General features: G+C 42.3%; 1 protein-coding gene across 2 annotated transcripts in view; it reads left to right on the top strand.

Annotated features, from left to right (window-relative positions):
* SMYD1 (SET and MYND domain containing 1) overlaps positions 1 to 19,223 on the top strand; it is a 109,285-nt gene that overhangs the window by 47,176 nt on the left and 42,886 nt on the right. The window contains exons 3-5 of one of the 2 annotated variants that reach the window (XM_029593051.1): positions 10,082 to 10,295; positions 11,549 to 11,679; positions 15,055 to 15,093. In XM_029593051.1, coding sequence (XP_029448911.1) covers positions 10,082 to 10,295; positions 11,549 to 11,679; positions 15,055 to 15,093 — 384 coding nt within the window. The remainder of the gene's footprint in view (positions 1 to 10,081; positions 10,296 to 11,548; positions 11,680 to 15,054; positions 15,094 to 19,223) is intronic. The other variant, XM_029593059.1, reaches the window with a different exon arrangement.

Below are 19,223 nucleotides of genomic sequence, written 5' to 3'. Positions count from 1 at the left end.
GACATATTCGCACAAATGTGTGCACGCGCGCCAGTTTGAAAGTTACCGTCCCTATGTCACAATTCAAAACCTGGAAAAACAAAAGTTTTGAAGTAAAATATTTCAGAAAATGAAAAGATTTGTTTTCACAGAATAATACCCATACAAATAGGGTGAAAATGAAAAGGCCCCAGTTTAAAAGGTTGCATTATATTGTCCATTACCTCTCCAGAATGGAAGTCTTATTGAAAGACACTCACTCACTTAAGCAGAGAATTCCACTTCAAAGATTTTTAACAGCAGAGCCCTCTTACATACCAGAACCTCACCATCACTACGCCACCCAGGTCTTTCCATTCTTCAGGGAGACTCCTAGCCGACCTGCTTTCCCTCATGCCTCCCAGATCCCCTACGGGATCTCCTGTATCATGTGCTGGGGCTATGGGACCCGGATCACCTGCAGCAGGTCTGCCCATGCCTACGCTTTCTCTTCCCGGTCCCTGTAACATTTGAAACAGTGAAGCACACACCATGGGGGCAAAAACAGAGAGAGTGCACACAGTCTGTATCTGCAGTCAAGCCTCCTCCTCCTCTCCTCTTGGCATGCACTTCAGTTTTTCAAATGAAGTACACAGAGAAGGCGAACCGGGTCTTTGCCCCAGGACTGCAGCTGCTGCCGCTGTTCCTACCACCACCAGTCCTGATGCTTGGGATAAGAGGGAGAGAGATGGGTAGAGGACAGAAGGTGGTTAGAAAGGGGGAGAGTCAAAGTGGAGAGAGAGAGAGAGAGAGATATGGAGATGGAGGAAATGAATAATCTAAACTTGGCTGTCTATATTACAGCTACCAAAAGTAATAAAATACTATCTCATTTGTGACTCAGCAGGATGTAATATGCTTTTGCAGCATATTTTAGACCCATACTCTGGACCAGAAATGTCTCTTCTGGTTACTTTTAGACTTGATAGCCTGCCTGCACAGATTTATCAACCTTATTTTATACATGTCTTAGTCAAATCATTGGTGGTTTTACTAGTTGGTTGTTCTTTCTTGAACAGGTGAAGCTAAGTTCAGATTTCATTGTAGTTTCAGCCGGGTTTAGCCAGTTCATCAATGCAACGTTCTGTAGTCTTGCTTTATCAGGCCTTCTATTTATAGCACTCATAGAAATAGAATCTGTTGACAAGTGAGGCAAGAGAGCATTATGGATTACAATGCAAAACATACTTTCAGCAAAAGATCACTTGGCATAACTGGCAATGGATGATTGCCAAACCTGTCTGGACTTTTCATTTTAAACTTACATAGCTTCAGGCAGCTCAAACACATAATATCAGTTTGCTCCAGGCATTTTAGCATCCCAAACATTTTTTTTTGGCTTGATAATTTGAGTTCCAGCATATTTAGAATAAGTCTACAGTGGAGCTTCAGTGATAACACACAGAAGTATCACTGAGCCACCCACCCTAAACATGTTTGATTGACTGATAATTAATTCTGGTCTTGCACTAATCGATCACAAAAATTTTTAAATCTTCAGGGGTATGGGAAGATTGTAGCCAATGAGTCACCTAAGGTGCCTCACCATGTGTCGTTCGAATACATGATAGGTGTTCAAAAATACAAGTCTTTAAAAGCCAGGAAGTTTTTCCCATGCATAATAAAGAACAGGGGCAGATGATCACATAAACTACTCCGGTGGTCCAGCAGGTGGACGAGTGTCAGAGTTGATATACATAGCCTGAGGTGGGGTGTGTAAAATTGGAAATAGAGAGTGAAAAAGCACATGCTGCGCAATGTCCACACGAGTGGGGCCAGTGATGCGAACAGTAAATGAAGGTGCCACGGGAAGCAGTTCTGAATGGACTAACTGATCCCATTGACTTCTGCGTGGTGGAACGTGAAGCATGGTGCTTCATTAAAAATGGGATGTACATGGAAAATGGGCCAGTGGCATCTGATGATCTGTCCAACTCGGTTAGAGAAGGGGAGGACATAGGTCATCCGTTCAGCTAATGAGAGGCGTGTCCGCATAAAAAGGAGGTCCTGATTGACAAACAGAGCGAGTTTAAATGTGCTTTTCGCCACGTGTGGGGAAAACATCCCCACCTTTAAAGACTTATATTTTCGAACACCTATCATGTATTCGGATGGCACATGATGAGGCACCTTAGGTGACTCATTGGCTACAATCTTCTCATAATCCTGAAGATTTAAAAATGTTGTGATCGATGAGGTTACTCCCTCCCTCCAGAGGTGGTGATTTCGCCAATCTGTTGATACACTATGAACAATGCTGGACTTCACTCTCTATCCCTTGGTGGTCTTAACCAGGAAATTGAATGGTCTGGGTTTCTATAGTTGGTTTTCACTACTGTAACATCTTGTTTTTATGAATGGCTCATCACTGATTGGCTATCATTTGTCATGTGACAGTGTCTATGTTTTGGCACGCAGATCCCTTTAAATTCTGTTTGTTGATCTAACTCTGTAAGTGCTTCTATGAAGTAGTGTGAAAGCATTGTGTTTGGTATGTATCTGGTTGATTACTAATTTGTACCTCTGCTTGCTGCATTCTCCTTGTAATGTCACCTTGATTTCAACTTACTTTTATTTCTGTTTCTGTTACAGTTTAAGTTGTTTGCCTCCCTGACTCTCCCATTGCAGCCTTCGGGTGAAACACGGGACCATGTCAGGGGACACACTGCCATATTTGCTCTCTGAAAATTTATTTCAGAGATCTAAAATTAAAAAAAAGATACTCATTATTTAAAGACTTGCTTTAAATGCTTTTAGTGGACATTCAAAATTGGTACACATATTTTTCCTGCATTATTGACCTTTGGTTATGTGCCACTCCCTACTTCGGATGTATGACATATACATTTAAATATACAAACCATATACAAAGGGGTTTGCCTATCTAAGCTGAGTTTTGAATTTCCTGCCCTGCCAAATGGGTAAGTTTTATAGCTGGTTAAGTCATTACCCAACTAAAAAGAGACGGTGCAAGGGCATTCCAGGTGATTAAACTTAGCCAAGTAGCACCGAAATTCAGCACCTGCCAGCTAACATTAGTCAGCTAAGTCTGTTCGGAGTGGAGAACAGGCCTAAAGTTATCAGGATAAACTTGTCCAGATCACAAAATCATTCCTATTCCCTGTCACTTCTTTACCTTATTCCCTCACAATCTCCAGGCTCTCTAACTCCCTCCTCCCCCCTCCAGCTTTTCTAATAATCCCTCCTTCCTCTAGGGTGAGCAACTGCCCGGTTCTGGAGCGGAAAGCCGGTTTTCCTGTCAGTTGTAACACCCGGTCAGGCAAGGCCGGGGGGGCCAATCAGTGGTGGCAGCCTGGCAGTGCTCCAACCACCTGCCTGTTTTTGGGGCTCGGTTTGACTCTCCTCCTCCTCCTCCTCTGCCTCTCCCACACTCGCTGATTCACGCTGTCCTCCTGCGAATCTGAGAGGAAGAGGAGAATCGATCCCGAGCCTAGGAAAAAAAAAACCGCTCATTTTGAAAGGGAAAAAAAAGGGGGGGGGGGGGTAGCTGCGGCCGGATGCCTCCCCCCACCCAAGTGTCCAGTCCTGCTACATGGAAAAGCTGGCAACCCTACCTTCCTCCCCCTGCACTGATCACTGCAAGGAGGAACAGGATGGCGGCAGTACATCAGGCTGTGTCTTCCTCCTCTGCTAGCTGGGCCTGACCACTGCTTTCAACAGTGGCCGGCAGTTGAAAATCGTGATCGTGCCCAACCGGCAAAGAAGGAACACACACACACACACACTCACACACACACACACACACACACACAGAGCCTGATGTGCTGCCGCGATACTATTCCTCACACACGCAGGCAAGCATGCATGGACAGGGGGAAGGGAAAGGACAATACAGACCATGGACATGAAGGGGTTCAAGATAGTTCGGAGTCTCAACGGGAAGGGTTTTTTTTTCCTGTGTCATCACTACCTGGTGGCCTCACTTTCCATGGGAAGAGGCAGATTTTGCGGTCCTCCCTGCACCTGCAGAATCACGGGAGACCAGGAGCCCTGCCCTGGCTCACTCTCAGCACTTCGACAGCCTAATTTCCAAGGCACAGGTGCCCAGCCATCGCCTGGAGAGTTGCATACCAGCAGAGCCAGTGTGGGACAACTTTCCTCTTTGTTATAGTTAGATAAGAACTTAAGATTTGCAACAGGTGCAAAACAGAACTGGGACAGTTCACATTTCAACTCAGCATGCAAAAAGAAAATATATATATTCAAATTCTAGTGTCACCCCAGGAAAACAAAATCCGTCCACTGCCAAACATTCTGTGAAATAACATAAACCCCTGCAAAAACAAAAGAGACACCTAGAACCTTGCTATACCATATCATAGCAGCACGTACTCTCAGGACTCAAGCAGCAGCAACCTTATCTATGAAAAGGCAGCAATACAAATATTACACCAGGTTCTAGAACACTAATACACCATTTACTGGGGTAACAGAACAAGATGGACTGCTACAAATATCTATAGAGAAACTACACGCCAGCAGAAATACTGCACCTCAGTTACACATGCAGAAAACAACAGAAATAAGGAGCTACAAATTAGAAACAGAAGCACGTAGACAAAACTGAAATGGAAAGCCCAACTCTCAACAATGGAACTCTGAAGAAAGAGCAAATTACAAAAATATAAAAAATGCACATTCCCCAAAATTCCAAATATATATTTTGTTTACCTTTGTTGTCTGATCTTTTTATTTTTCCAATTAGTTGGTCTCAGTCTCTTTTTCCACTTTCCCCCTTTTGGTCTTTTCCTAATTCTTTTTTCAAGGTCTCTTTCTCTCTTTCTTCTCCTCCTGACTTCTTCCCTTCCTCCTTCACACTCACACACAGGTTCTCACATGTACTCTCTCTCTCTCACACACACACACACACACACACACATTACATCTCAATTCATACTTACATGAAAATGTAATGAGCACTAAAGAACTGTACTTTTTGAGTGACAAATATCCTCATTTTACAAGAGTGACAACTGGAGACCATTAATTCTTTGCAGATGAACTAGAATGTAGCTCTCATCCTATTCTGGACCTGAACACGGGGCTGTATAGGGAGGGCCATGGACCACACAGGGCCCACACAGGGCCCCCACAGAGGGGAAAAGTACAGTCTCTTCACAGACCTTAGGGATTTGTTCCTACAGGTGCTCTTCCTGTTCACCAGAACAGTCACACCAATAAAAAAAAACATGCTAAACTCTCCAGGCTGTTGTTCAAAACAAAACCCTTTACTTTAACTAATGGCAGGGTAAACAAAGTCCAAAGAAATTCTGGCACACAACAAAGTTCACCAGTTCTGCAACTCAGTTCCAAAAGTGTCCAACAGATTAAATACAGTCTCGTATGGACTCCTCTCCACATATCTTCCCCAACACAGGCCAGCTCTGTGGGACGGGTATCCATTCAACCCTAGTCCTTCCAGTACCTATTGGGTGTCTGAAATCTTTTCCTGGAGGATTCCTGTCCTCTTCCTCTCTCTCTCTTGCTGGTGTCTCAAGCTGATTGTGGCTGAATTAGTCTTTGACTCTAGTGAACCTTCTCAGGAAGGATTCCTCTCTTATGGCACCTCCCCGTACACTCATCTCCCAACTCTCGGGGAATCTATTCCACCTCAGGTCTTCGAGCTTTGACTCTGTCAGACTAACCCAGATAGGATGCCTCTCCTTTGGCATCTCCCAGCAAAGTTCCCTCTAAGGATTGGGTTGCTATGTGCATACCTTTTTGTTTGTGAGCAAATATTTTTGTTTCATTACCCTGTGAGCACTACTTTCTTTGAAGCAAAAAGCCTATCAATTTTATGCTCAGAGCAACCCAATCCTTACAGGGAATATTGGTGTAGCATGTACAGTTGTACATCACATACACACACACACATTAGCATACTTGCATATTCACATTCAAGCTCTTTCACATACATGCATGCTCATTCTCACAAACACAACACACACACTCATGTTCATTCCTCTCATTTATTCCCCAGACTCTCACGAACATGCACACTCGCTCAGTTCTCCTCCTCTTCCACACAGACACACACTCATCTCAGTAACTGCAAACCCTTCACTGCCAAACTCTTTGAGAAGTAACACAAATCTCTCAGGACTCAAACAACAGCAGTCTTACCTATGACATGGCAACAATGCAACCATTCACTGGGGTTAACAGATTAAAGTCCTACAGAAAAACTACATGCCAGCAGAAATACTGCACCACAGTTACAAATGCAGAACACAGACAGACCCTTACTTAATACAAAATAAGGGATTACAGATTGGAAACAGAAACATGCAGACAAAAATAAAATGGAAAACTCGAGAAACCAGACTCTGAACAGTAGTATACTAAAGAGAGAACAAAATACAATATGTAATACAAATTCCCAAAGATAAAATATGCCAATCAATAAAAATTCAAAATATTTTTTTTACCTTTCTTTTCTGATCTTATTTTTCTAATCAGTTGGACCCAGGCTTTTTTTTCCCCCCACATTCTCTTTCGCGATCCTTTCCCAATTCCTTTTATATAGTCTCTTTTTCTTTTTCTTTCTGTTCTTTTCTCTCCACCTGTCTTCTTCCCTTCCTCCTTCAAATACACACACTTATGCTCTCATTCTCATATGCTGTCTCTCTCTCTCTCACACACACACACACACACACGCTTTCACTCTCACATGCTCTCTTACACACACACACACAAGCTCCCACTCTCATATGCTGTCTCTCTCTCTCTCACACACACACACACACACACACACACAGGCTCTCACTCTCACGTGCTGTCTATCTTACAGCAGACATGCACAGTTTCAACTTACTCTCTCTCACACACACACACACAAACACCCTACAGCAGTGGCATGCGTTGGCATTTACAGAAGGGGATTCAATCTCGCTCCCTCAGTCTCTTCTCCCCTCCCACACATGCTGCCTGCCAAACCTCTCTCCCTCCCTTGTCTACAGCAGTCTTGCTCCCTCAGCTACCTCATCCCTAGAGACAAAAGACACATGGAACTCTTATGGCATTAGCCCTGTTGTAACGTAATGGGTATGGGTTTGGCCCTCAGAAAGCCGTGAATAAACAATTACAATATAGTAAACCTCCCATATCAAAAACAGCACTAACTGCCAGCACTCAAACTCAATCCTACCAACGAAAAGGCAACACTACAAATATTACATCAAGCTCCAAAACATCAATATATCTCCTATTTATAAAACAAAACAAGCCAGGCTGCCTAAAATACCTATAAATTAATAATAAAAAATACATGTACCGAAAAATATTGTACAAAAGCTTTTAAAACTACATGTCTCTTCTTCAGATGTCAGATCAGAGACATTCACATCTAAAAATGGGTCTTATATTGTCTCAATAACTCACATACAGTATTTTTGCATAATACTTACTAGGGATGTGCAGACCAAAAGTTTATGTTCATAAGTCCATAAGTCGAAAGGGGGGGTCAATTTCGGTCAATATGGACATATGGAGAATTCCATAAGTTGAGTCTATGTCCATACGTGCACCGATTCCCTAAATAAAAATTTAAACCCCTCACCCTCCTTAATCCCCCCCCAAGACTTACCAAAACTCCCTGGTGGTCGAGCGGGGAGTCAGGACGCCATTTCTGTATTCCTTTGCGAGGAGCACGTGACGTCCGCGTCACGTCGGAGTGACGCGGACGTCACGTGATTCCCCGCGCGTTCGCTCCGGGACCCTCGTTGGATCCAAAAGGAACTTTTGGCCAGCTTGGGGGGGGGGATTAAGGAGGGTGAGGGGTTTAAATTTTTATTTAGGATCAACAATCGCGATTTCCAACTTATTCAACATAGCTATGTTGAATAAGTTGGAAATCCGATCGTTTTCGCCTCATCACTTTTTTAAGTTAAAAAAAAAAAAAAAAGTTGTGTTTTACCTATAAGTTCAAAACGAATGCACACCCCTAATACTTACATAGATCCAATAAAAGCTATCACACAGCCTGCCAAGAATACAGTTTCCTCCAAGAGACAGATCTGACATACCACTTCAAAACTAACTTCCAGGATCCAAATAGCAACAATCCTACCCAGGAAAGAGCAGCAAGGCAAATATTACATCAGGCCCTAGAAGACCAATATACCTCCTATTGAAAATAGAGTAAAACAGACTGCTATAGACTCCTACACAACAAATAAAGAAATATAAAACATCAATCATAAAAGTAAAACCATACTAATAAAAATAATACATAAAAACAACTGATAAATAGAACATCCAATAACTAAAATCTCATAAAAATATTTCTAAAATTTCCCAAAAAAGCAACATAATATTTCAAAACAGCAGACATATAAAATAACATCCAATAATGAAACTAATAAGGATTTTAAAAATTTCCTGTTCTTCATACCTGGGATGTTTTGATTTCCAGCAACTCTGAGATTGTTGTGGATTGGAGGGATATGTACAAACCTTATCCTCTCTCTCTCTCACACACACACACACAGGCTCTCACCCAAACACCCAAGCACCAGATCTCACACACACAGGCAGTTATCTATCCATCCCCACACATTGTCAGTCACACATACACACATCCCCCACACAGGCTCTCACTCAGTCTCCCACCCACACCCACAAGCTTCTCAAACCTCCCCCATATACGTACACCAACACACCCTCTTACACACACATACACAGGATCTTGCCCACCCACAAACACACACCCAGGCTCTCATTCACCCACAGGTTCTTATCCTCCTCCTCCCCACATACAGCTACCCACACACAGTCAGTCACACATATACAACCACCCACACACACAGGATTTCACCCAACCACACAAACACACAGGTTCTTAACCCCTACATACACACATTCTCTCTCACTGACACAGCCTCTCTTCCACACATATACAGGATCTCACCCACCCACACACACACAAGCAATCATACACCTTTCCCACACAGTAAGTCACACACACACAGGCAGTCCCCCCCCCCCACACACACACACACACATATACAGCCTTTCAAACCCCCACACCCAAACACGCACTGGCTCTCACCCCCACATGCAGGTACTCATCCACACACATACACATAGGCTCTCACCCCCACACACACAAACACTCAGAGCCTGGGCCATTTCTTCAGCTGCCAGCAGGATAGGGTCCACTAGTGGCACTAGGTCCTCCTTCAGCCACCAAAGGGATAAGGTCCACTGGTGGCCACTGCGTCCTCTTCCTCTCTTCGGCCACCAGCAGGATAGGGTCCACTGGCAGCCACCATATCCTCCTCCTCTCTTTGGCTGCCAGTGGGATGAGGTCTGCTGGCAGCCAGTGCATCCTCTCTGTTCTGCCACTGTGGGATAGGCTCCTCAGCGGCCTGCCAAATTGTGGGGTGGACGGCAGCTGGAGTCGTGTTTATCTGAACATTATCTCCTGCTGCCGCAGGATTGATTTTGCGGTAAGAGCTGCGAGGTTGTCCCCGCGGCAGCAAGAGATGACGTTTGGATAAACGAGACTCCTGCTGCCCGGAATGGGGTTTAGGGAGGTGTGATGCCATTGATCGGATCGGGCAGGGGTTTGGTTTACCCCTGCCTGATCCGATCCCTGCGTGTGGGGGTAAAAGCTGTGCGCAGCTGCGCAAATGCGCAACTTAGAGGGAACTTTGCCCGTGTCCAGATTCCAGGGAAGATCTTTGATTCCTTTGGATCTGATGCTTGTGAGGCCCTCTTCCTTGTCACTTTTCTGCACTTTCAGGAATCCTCCTAATACCTCTCCCAGTGGAGAGAGGTGCTCCTCCTTATCACACTGACATCACATGCAGGCAAGGTCTAGTCTAGTGAGACCTTTGTTACACTGAGGAAACGCAGACCTGTTGAAGCCTCAAAATGCATGTTTGTAAGGGGCAGGGGCTACTTGCTGAGGAGCAGAAAATGGGCTCCCCCTTCATATGTTTTAGGGCAGTGAAACCTACTGTGATATCTCACTGTTGCTTGGGACATGTTTGCTTTTTGACTGCTGTGTATTGATGTCATAATATTCTTCTGTACCCAGGCTAGCAGCCCGTATCATGTGGCGGATAGAAAGAGAAGGAAGTGGCCTCGCCGAGGGATGCTTAGCCTCCATTGATGACTTGCAGAACCATGTGGACAACTTTGGGGAGGAGGAAAGGAAAGAACTCATGGCGGATGTTCAGACCTTTATTGACTTTTGGCCACCTTCAAGCCAGCAGTTTGGAATGCAGTACATCTCTCACATATTCGGTGTGGTATGTCATTGTAGCAGCTGCACTCTTGTATTCTCCAAGGTAGATAAAAGGGTGGCTGTTAATAGCTAACAAGGACAACTGTGGAAGCTAAAAAGCAAAAGAAATCTGGAAAGCTCATATAAGTCTCTGGCCTGCTTCTGAAGATCCAGTTTGAGTTTCCACCTTTGGAGGCTACAGGACTCGGGCACGTCATGGAGGCAATGCATTCAGGCTCCAAGGCCGTGGCATTTGGAAATGTTCTCCTGCTAGCATTAGAGCAGTACTGAAGGATTCCCTTGTAGACAAAGCTTCCCATCCAGTCTTCTTTCAGCAAAAGGTCTAGAATTGCCAAAGACATTCAAGCTAGGAGGTGAGATGAGGTGAGGTGAGGAAGAAAAATGTCGAAAAGGCAAGAAAGAAAACATTTTCACAGAATGATTTGATGCACAGTAAATTAACTATTTGGGGGCTTGATTCATTTTGCTTTTCTTTCAAATTACAACGTTGACCCATTTTCTTTTTCATTGCAAATAATCTGTGCCAAATTTCCATATAAGAATGCTGTAATTAATCAAGATTATCAAGGGGCGTGGGCATCTCAGCAGCTTTGTGACTTGTGTCTGGTGTGAAGGAGTCCAAGATGCAACCAAGATCCCTGCTCTCCTCCCCCGCTCTCTCCCCTCCCCCCACCCCCAAGTCACTGATGCTGGGAGATGCCCACTATGAGGAGTAGCGTTGCAAATCAAAGCCATTTCTTTAGATGAAAAAGATTTGAAGGGTGTTGGCTCAAACTTCTGTGGACAACATGTCTCTGCCACACAGCACAGGAGCATGCAGTGTAAATACTGAATCAGTTGCTATGCTCTAGCCTCAGAAGACTGAAATTCTTACAAAGTTATTGTGTCAGTGTCATTCTAACACAAACTGTCATGGAGATTCAAGTTTGTTTAGAAGAGTGTACATCTAAATTGCAGATTTTGTTTGTATATGAAGCGCACACATACACACACACACACGTGCGCACACACACACATGCAGACCCACACCCTTGATTTCCATGAAACTCCTTGAGTCTGTGTTTGCTCACCACACTTGACTTTGGCATTATGGTCCACTACAATAGCCAATCAGGAAGCCCCGGTTTCAGCAGAACATACCGTAAAATATGTAGTAGAAAAATCAGGGAGTTTATCCTAAATGAAAGGATAATATTTAAAATGCCAGCACAGTTTTCCTTAAGCTAAAAAATAAAATATTCTACTTTTTGTGGCTAGATCAACTGTAATGGTTTCACCCTGAGTGACCAAAGAGGACTACAGGCAGTTGGAGTAGGAATATTCCCAAATCTCTGCCTGGTGAACCACGACTGCTGGCCCAACTGTACCGTCATCTTCAACAATGGCAAGTGAGTACCCTACTGTACTGTGCAAGGCAGAGACGAACATCCGACCTAATGTGTAATGTCCCTGAAACAAAGGCTCAGCCAGTGCACAGGATGAAACATTGCTTTGCTGTCACCAATGAATCCTTTCTCATTTTTTTATGAAGAGGACACCAGCAACATTTTCTCATTGAGGCAGCTTTTGTTTTCACATTTCAAAGGGTGTCAGGGAAAATAACATCCTCCTATAGTGATGTACTAGCTTTCTGTCGTGCATTCGCTTTCTCTTAAGCAGTATTTATTCATTATTAGGGTTGGGCATGGACATTTGGTTTTCATTTCGTTTCATGTTTGTCTGTTTCTTTTCAAAATTTGAAAAAAAAAAAAAGAAACAAAAAATCAAATTTATAAAATGGGAAAAAAGCAAAGCAAAACAAAAAATGTCGGGTGCACAACCAAAAATCAAATCCCACTTCTGAGTCCTCCCCCAGTCCTTTGCAGCTCCCCCTCCCACACCCTCTTCCCCTCTGTATGGCAAAACTTTACAATGGTGCGGGTCTTTATCTACCTGCATTATTTGCAATGGCAGAAGATGCAGGGCAGGAGCATGAGGAGATTTTCAAGAAAAGGGTAAGAGGGTCTGGATGAGTGCCAGGGAGGCCTGGGGTAGCGACTGAGAGTTGGAGGGGGGAGGGGTTGGCGGTAGAGACAGCCTTATTTATTTATTTATTTTTAACAAAATAAAAACGAACACAATTTTGCTTGCTTTTTTCATTATGTTTTAAAAACTAAAAAAATAAAATGGGGAAAGTTCATGAAATGTGCAGTTTCATTTCCGGTGAATGAACATCCCTGGTGTTTATTCTGTCTTCCATCTTCCCATCCCTCTACAGTCACCACTCTTCATATTATTTCCCTATGGAAGATGTCAGTTTCAAACAATACAATGGGCAAAGGCAAAGGGCTTTACTGAGAGTAGTCTGCAAGGTTACTTACAAGTTGATGTCTGCATGCTGACTTTTGCAAAGTCTACTTCACACTGTCGCACTTAGGGCCGCAAATTCCCTTTTAACATACAAACCGACGGGGGTTTTTTTGGCTTCGAGTGTCCTAAACTTATGCACGGAAGTTTCCTCTTGCAAAATTTGATGCAAAATCAAAGTTAATGAGCTACCGTGATGCAAAGTCACGCAAAGCAGTTCATCAACTATGTTCAAAGAGTTAAAATATGCATGGAAAGGCTTTCGTACTCGGGTTTTCACAAAAATAATTCAGTGCACTTTAGTACTTCAGCCCCATAGACTCTTGAACCTGTGCGGTTTCCTCTTTCTGCCTTCATCCTTCCCCTCCATATAATCTATGGAGGGGAAGGATGCCTCAGTCATCACTGCAGAGCTGTGGCTCATGCCTGTATATGTAATACAAATCATACAGGATTGCTTTTTAAAGTGATGACTGTAGACAATGGGCTCATTTACACAAAACCTTTTTGGTCCCTAATAAGCAAATATTGGGGGGGAAAAATCGAAATCGAAATGGATGTAAAAGTAAATATACAACAATAAAATATATATTTGTGACAGCCTGAAAAAGAGATATTCATATTCACAGTTTTCGCACTACACAGGAGTAGGAACCAGCATGCATGCTCCAAAAACACCCTTCACTCCACCCACCAACATGCTCAGGAAGACTCTGTCACTGAAATACATACGGGCTTCTTACTCAGCTCCGGCAGTCCTCAGACCTAAGCATATTAACTGTTGCTCAAGGGTGATATATTACCCTGACAGGAGTACAACCATACCCTCACGTCACAACTGCCATTATAATCTATGGAGGGGAAGGATGCGTCCACTTGGTAGGCTCCATTCTCTTTCTTCTCAAACAGTAGTGGTAATGAATTTAAATGTGTTCTTACTGTACATAAAAAAATTTTGTCACTTTCCTGGATTTTTGTAATGTTCTGCATCCCTTTTTAAAGTGCATAATGCTATATGTTTGATGCTTTTGTCCTGTCATCTGGATATTATTCCATGATGAATCCTCTTCCATCCTGTTTAAAGGCAATTTATCAAATGGCTTAAAAAGTTGTTTTTCTTACGGAACAAGTACTATAACTCTTGCGATATTTAAGTCTCAGGCCATGTGCAATAGCTAAAGCTTTTCATATTTATCAATTTCCCATCTGATAACATGAAAGAGTCTTGGACAGATATAAAGAAATAACTAGCATTTACCATCTGAGTGTTGGCATCCCCTGTTAGCTTATCCATTGTCACCCATGTGCCATTTCCTATAACACTTCCCTGCTAAATAAAGCAATTGACAGTTGATTTCAGTAGGGTTTCTGCTGCCTGATAGAATTACAGCAGCTGCTTCACCAGAACTGAAGATCCTGACAATATAATAACAGGCATACTTGCCAGGCACACTTTGCTCTGCAATCTGCTCCATTTGACTGTGTCCATTAGGGGTGTGCTGGTGAAACATTTTCATTTGTGGTGTTTTGTTTCATTTTCATGGGGGGGGGGGGGTTTTCACTTTGTTTTGTGTTGTTTAGTTTTAACATGCGCTAAATGGTTTCGGCATGTGTTAAAACTCATTTAGCTCACGTTAACACAATTTAACATGCATCAAATCAGTTTAGTGTGTGCTAAATCACTTTACTGTGCATTAAACATTTCAAAGCGCTCTAAAATATTTACAGGTGAATTTTCAAAGGAGTTACACATGTTAATGTAGCATACTATCGTAGCAATCTTCAAAAGCCGTTTACCTGCGTAAAGTGCACTTAGCGCGGGGTAAAACTTATTGACAATTCAATGGCATATATTGTGGCAATTTTCAAAAGCCTGCTTACATGGGTAAAGTGCATTTAGATATGTAAAACCCAGTTGTAAGCATGAAATGCTTTTGAAAATCAGGCCCATAGAGGGTAATTTTCAAAGGGTCATCTGTGGATAACATAGTGCTTTATTTGCCAAAATGGCCCTTTAGAAAATTATGCATATGATACATGCATACAATTACGCACATGCACACTGTATACGCAGAATTTTACACGCATAAGAGAAAGGTATTCAAGGAGGATGCATCTGAGTAAAAAGTCTCTCAGCAAAAGTACGGATGGTCGCAGTTTTGCTGGAATAATTTGCAAAGCAAACTTATGTGTGTAAGTCCGCCTTGAAAACTGATGTAACTTTTCTGCAAAAGAGTCCCCGAATTTCTGCAGCTTGTTAGAAAATTGCGACCCTTTAGCACACACTAAACGATACAGAGCAGAACAAACAAAAGCACAGCCTTGGTGCACCTAAGACGGTTCCAGTCATGGTTGTTTCTGTAGAGCTTCTGTTTGTCTTCCCATTGTGCATTGTAGCTTTTGATTTTGTCTTTCAGTCATGAGGCTGTAAAATCAATGTTTCACACACAGATGAGGTGGGTTGGTATTTTTAGTATCTGTCTCTCCCCTCTTTATCACTCACCCTGTTTGTGTTTTGTGCTAAAGCCAGGTACCTTTCATGAGGTGCTAGGATTCTGTTTGATCCTCAAATCCTTCATACCTTCCTGAATGTTAGAAGCATTAAAATACCTCATCGTAAGTCTGCATTGCTACCAATTAATATTCATTTTACTCACTTGTCTCTTCCTAAGTAATTTCCTTATGCACACATTCTCACCTTTTTCCAAACACGAGCATGAAAATCACACAGCTTAACCATTCTTGTAAGAGAGGAAACTCAATAGATCATCTTAGGAAACTGTACAAGACTAACACACTAAAAAAACAGTGTGTCACTTAAGTCTCCAGCTTTTCCCATTTACTCTATTGATAGCATGAGCTATGGATTTAGCTTCATTTTCAAAGCTTTATGACTTCGGAAGAGATGCGTTCTTATCCTCTAGTTACCCGGCTAATCTCCAATGCTTTTAAAGGAATTATCTTGATTTTATGGACTGAAATGGATGCTGCTGCATTTAAATTTTGTTTAATATTTACTTTGTCCTGTTTTTAAAGTATCCCATTTATTCTGGTATTTCAAATCAAAACCATCTATCAGAGCCATTTATATTCTTAAAACCCGGTTTTATGCTCATATGTGGCTCTTCCAAAACTGACCTGGGCTTGGCTGTTTTAAAAAGACCCTCCCTATATAAAAACAGAATTGTTCAGGGGCATCGTGCTAGATTGAAAGCTTCATTCTGTTTTGCTGGGGTACATGAGTTGCCATTGCTGAAGTCACAATAAAAACCGAAAATTCACGTGCATATTTCAACTTATATTAGAAAGTGCACCCTATGCATCCAGGATAAAGTTACTGAACTAATTGCCCCTCTCCATAAAGGTGACGGGTCCTGTATTTTTTAAGGATTCTCTCCATAAACTCAGAAAAAGGGATGCTATTTTGAACATAGGGTCCATATTCTTTCATTCTGGTGAATTTTTTTAATGAAGTTGTTAATATTATCTGAACTCAGAAGCAGTCAGAATCATATTCAGGGAGTGGGTAATATATTCTACAAAGCAGTGCCAGCAACGGGATAAAATGTTTGCAGTGCCACTGACTGTAGTGCTGTATGCATAGTGCATGTCTCGTGCAAGAGGTATAGCTATGTTGCTTCTTATTAAAGTAAATATTAATTAAAGAATATTCTGCTTAGGAGAACATTTAATATGTCTCTGAGGTAAGGCTATGAGTTGCCCATTTTTCACATTGGCAATCCCTTTTTTTGAGAGATAGTGTGAGATTATACAAAGACTGTCTTTCCAAAAAACTTCTTCCAACATAATCCAAATCAAGGTAGTCATGTTCGTATTTTCCCACGTAGATGGTCATCACACGTTTAATAGAATCTAGCAACTCTGTCCTCAAAGATATTCTTATATTGAAGAAAAAATGCTTAACTTTTTGTGTGCAATGTTCCATTATCTTTTTAGTAATAACAGAAGGCACCCCCAACATTTGGCATCAATTCTATGTTCTGATTCTGTTAGCAATTACATTTTATACTGATAGAACAAAGTAATTACCAGCACAATGGAGAGCCACTGTAAAACCTTCTGTAATATGTTAACATCAGTTTCTAGCCAAGTTTCTATCCAGTGTTGCATTTTCTTTAAAAACATAGGGCACAATATTGAGATGCAATCTGGCAGCCTAAGTTAACTTGACAAGCTTATCCAGCTAACTTGGCTGAGATATTCAGGGACTCAGCTGAGGGTGCTTCCATTTAGGCAAACTAAGCAGTCAGCTGGAGAATCAAAATTTTAGTGGCAGCAAAATCCTGCTAGTGTGAGGCCCAGAGGGGTGCTGTGCCACAGCTGCTACGAATGGTAGGAGGGAATGCTGTGCTGGAGCTGCAACCAAGAGGTAAGTTGTGGGGACAGGGCGTAAGACTAGGGTGCTTTATACTTTGCATCGGCCCTGGCACTGTTGAATATACCATACCTAGCTATCTTAAAGTTAGCCGGATAGGTTTATCTAATTAACTTTAGGACAGCAGAACAGCTGTCCTAAGCTTATGTGGAAAACTCCTGCCCCTTCTCTCACTTACTGGGTCATTTATCATTTCGCGAGAGCAAGGCCGGTGCTAGGCCTTTTTCTGTCCCGTGCGAATGATTGCGCTGCCCCATCCCCCTGCCCAATTCAGTTTTCTAAGACTTAAGTTTAAGCTTTTTTTTCCAATAAACCAAACATACAATAGAATGGCAAGGGGGCAGAGCAGGATATTTCTCCGTACAACTCACCATACAAAAAAAATAAATAAATTTCAAATTCTGGAGTCATCTAAGTAACAGTAACTCAAATGCTCTCCACTACCAGGCACGTGGAAATAATACAAAATCCTACAAAAAGAAGACAAATAGTCAGGACATATACAGCCAACCTCAAACCTGCCATATCATAGTAATATTAAGTCATAGGATTCACACAGCAACAACTCTACCTATGAAAGAGCAGCACTGCAAAGATTACACCAGGATCTACAAAAAAATTATTATTATTATTATTTTTATTATTTATAGGCCTGATGAATTGCAATTCTTATATAAGTATATCAATGCAATGTACATAAATTAAAAAATAAACATACCATATATTAAAGCTAAAAGTGAGTTAATACAAATTATAGGTTCAAAATCGAAAACTAACATTAAAATTAAAAAATTGACTTAAAAACAATGAAAACAAAAGAAGATTAAAAAACCAGAAACAAGCTATAGTAAACTATAGAAAGTAACATTAAATATCTGTATAAATTCTTAAAACATAGATATCTGTAAAATCAGAGGAGCTGTTCGTCTCGGAAGGCCTTTGTGAAAAGGAAAGTTTTAAGGGACTTCCTAAACTTGGCATGGTGTTTCTCAAGGCATTACGCCAAAGGAAAACACACCTCCTGTTGGGAAAACACAATGTGCAAGACTGCCACAGATCCCTGCACACTAGCAGAATACGTCAGCTCGCCTCCATCTCACTTGCAGAACACAGGGAGACCATCACCAAATACAGAAAGGATGACCACAAATTACAATTTACCAATGTTACCGCCTCACAGCCAGACAGCCAGCTTCCAGCACATTCAGTGCACAATCAATATTTTAACATGAAAGCACAATACAATCATTCCCTTTGAGTAATATTCATTTTTTGCATTGTATTTGATTTACTACTCAAAGATGCAGAATTCTCCCAGGAGTAGTGTAAAGTTACATCAGGCATAGGTAACATAGGCACCTGCCTTGGGCACCAAATTCTAAAGATACCCACAAACTGGGACTCCCCCTGCTGCTGTCAGATTTCTGGGGACAAAATCTCCCACCCTTGGTCTCCGGCTATGGGTGCCATTTTTTTAAATCCGACCCTGCTTGAAACAACCCACAGCCCCCCCCCCCCCCCCCCCCCCCCCAACAACGTTTCTTGTCCCCAGGCTCAAACTCATCTAACTCTATCTCCTCTGCCTCAACTCCCAGCTTACTCCCTCCCCCCCCCCCCCCCCCCCCCCACCTATTTCCAGGCTCAACCCCTCTCTCAACTAAATGCTCAGTTGGCTCCCTGCCCCCTCCCTCACTCTTGCTCAATTCCCTGCCCAGTTTAAGAACATAAGAAATTGCCATACTGGGTCAGACCAAGGGTCCATCAAGCCCAGCATCCTGTTTCCAACAGTGGCCAATCCAGGCTATAAGTACCTGGCAAATACCCAAACACTAAGAAGATCCCATGCACTGATGCCAGTAATAGCAGTGGCTATTTTCTAAGTCAGCTTGATTAATAGCAGGTAATAGACTTCTCCTCCAAGAACTTATCCAAACCTTTTTTGAACCCAGCTACAATAACTGCACTAACCACATCCTCTGGCAACAAATTCCAGAGCTTTATTGTGCGTTGAGTGAAAAAGAATTTTCTCCGATTAGTCTTAAATGTGCTACCTGCTAACTTCATGGAATGCCCCCTAGTCCTTCTATTATTCGAAAGAGTAAATAACCGATTCACATTTACTCGTTCAAGACCTTTCATGATCTTAAAGACCTCTATCATATCCCCCCTCAGCTGTCTCTTCTCCAAGCT

The sequence above is a fragment of the Rhinatrema bivittatum genome, chromosome 1, assembly GCF_901001135.1.
Source record: "Rhinatrema bivittatum chromosome 1, aRhiBiv1.1, whole genome shotgun sequence".
In the NCBI taxonomy this organism is placed as follows: domain Eukaryota; kingdom Metazoa; phylum Chordata; class Amphibia; order Gymnophiona; family Rhinatrematidae; genus Rhinatrema; species Rhinatrema bivittatum.
This window is presented reverse-complemented; position numbering and strand designations above follow the sequence as displayed.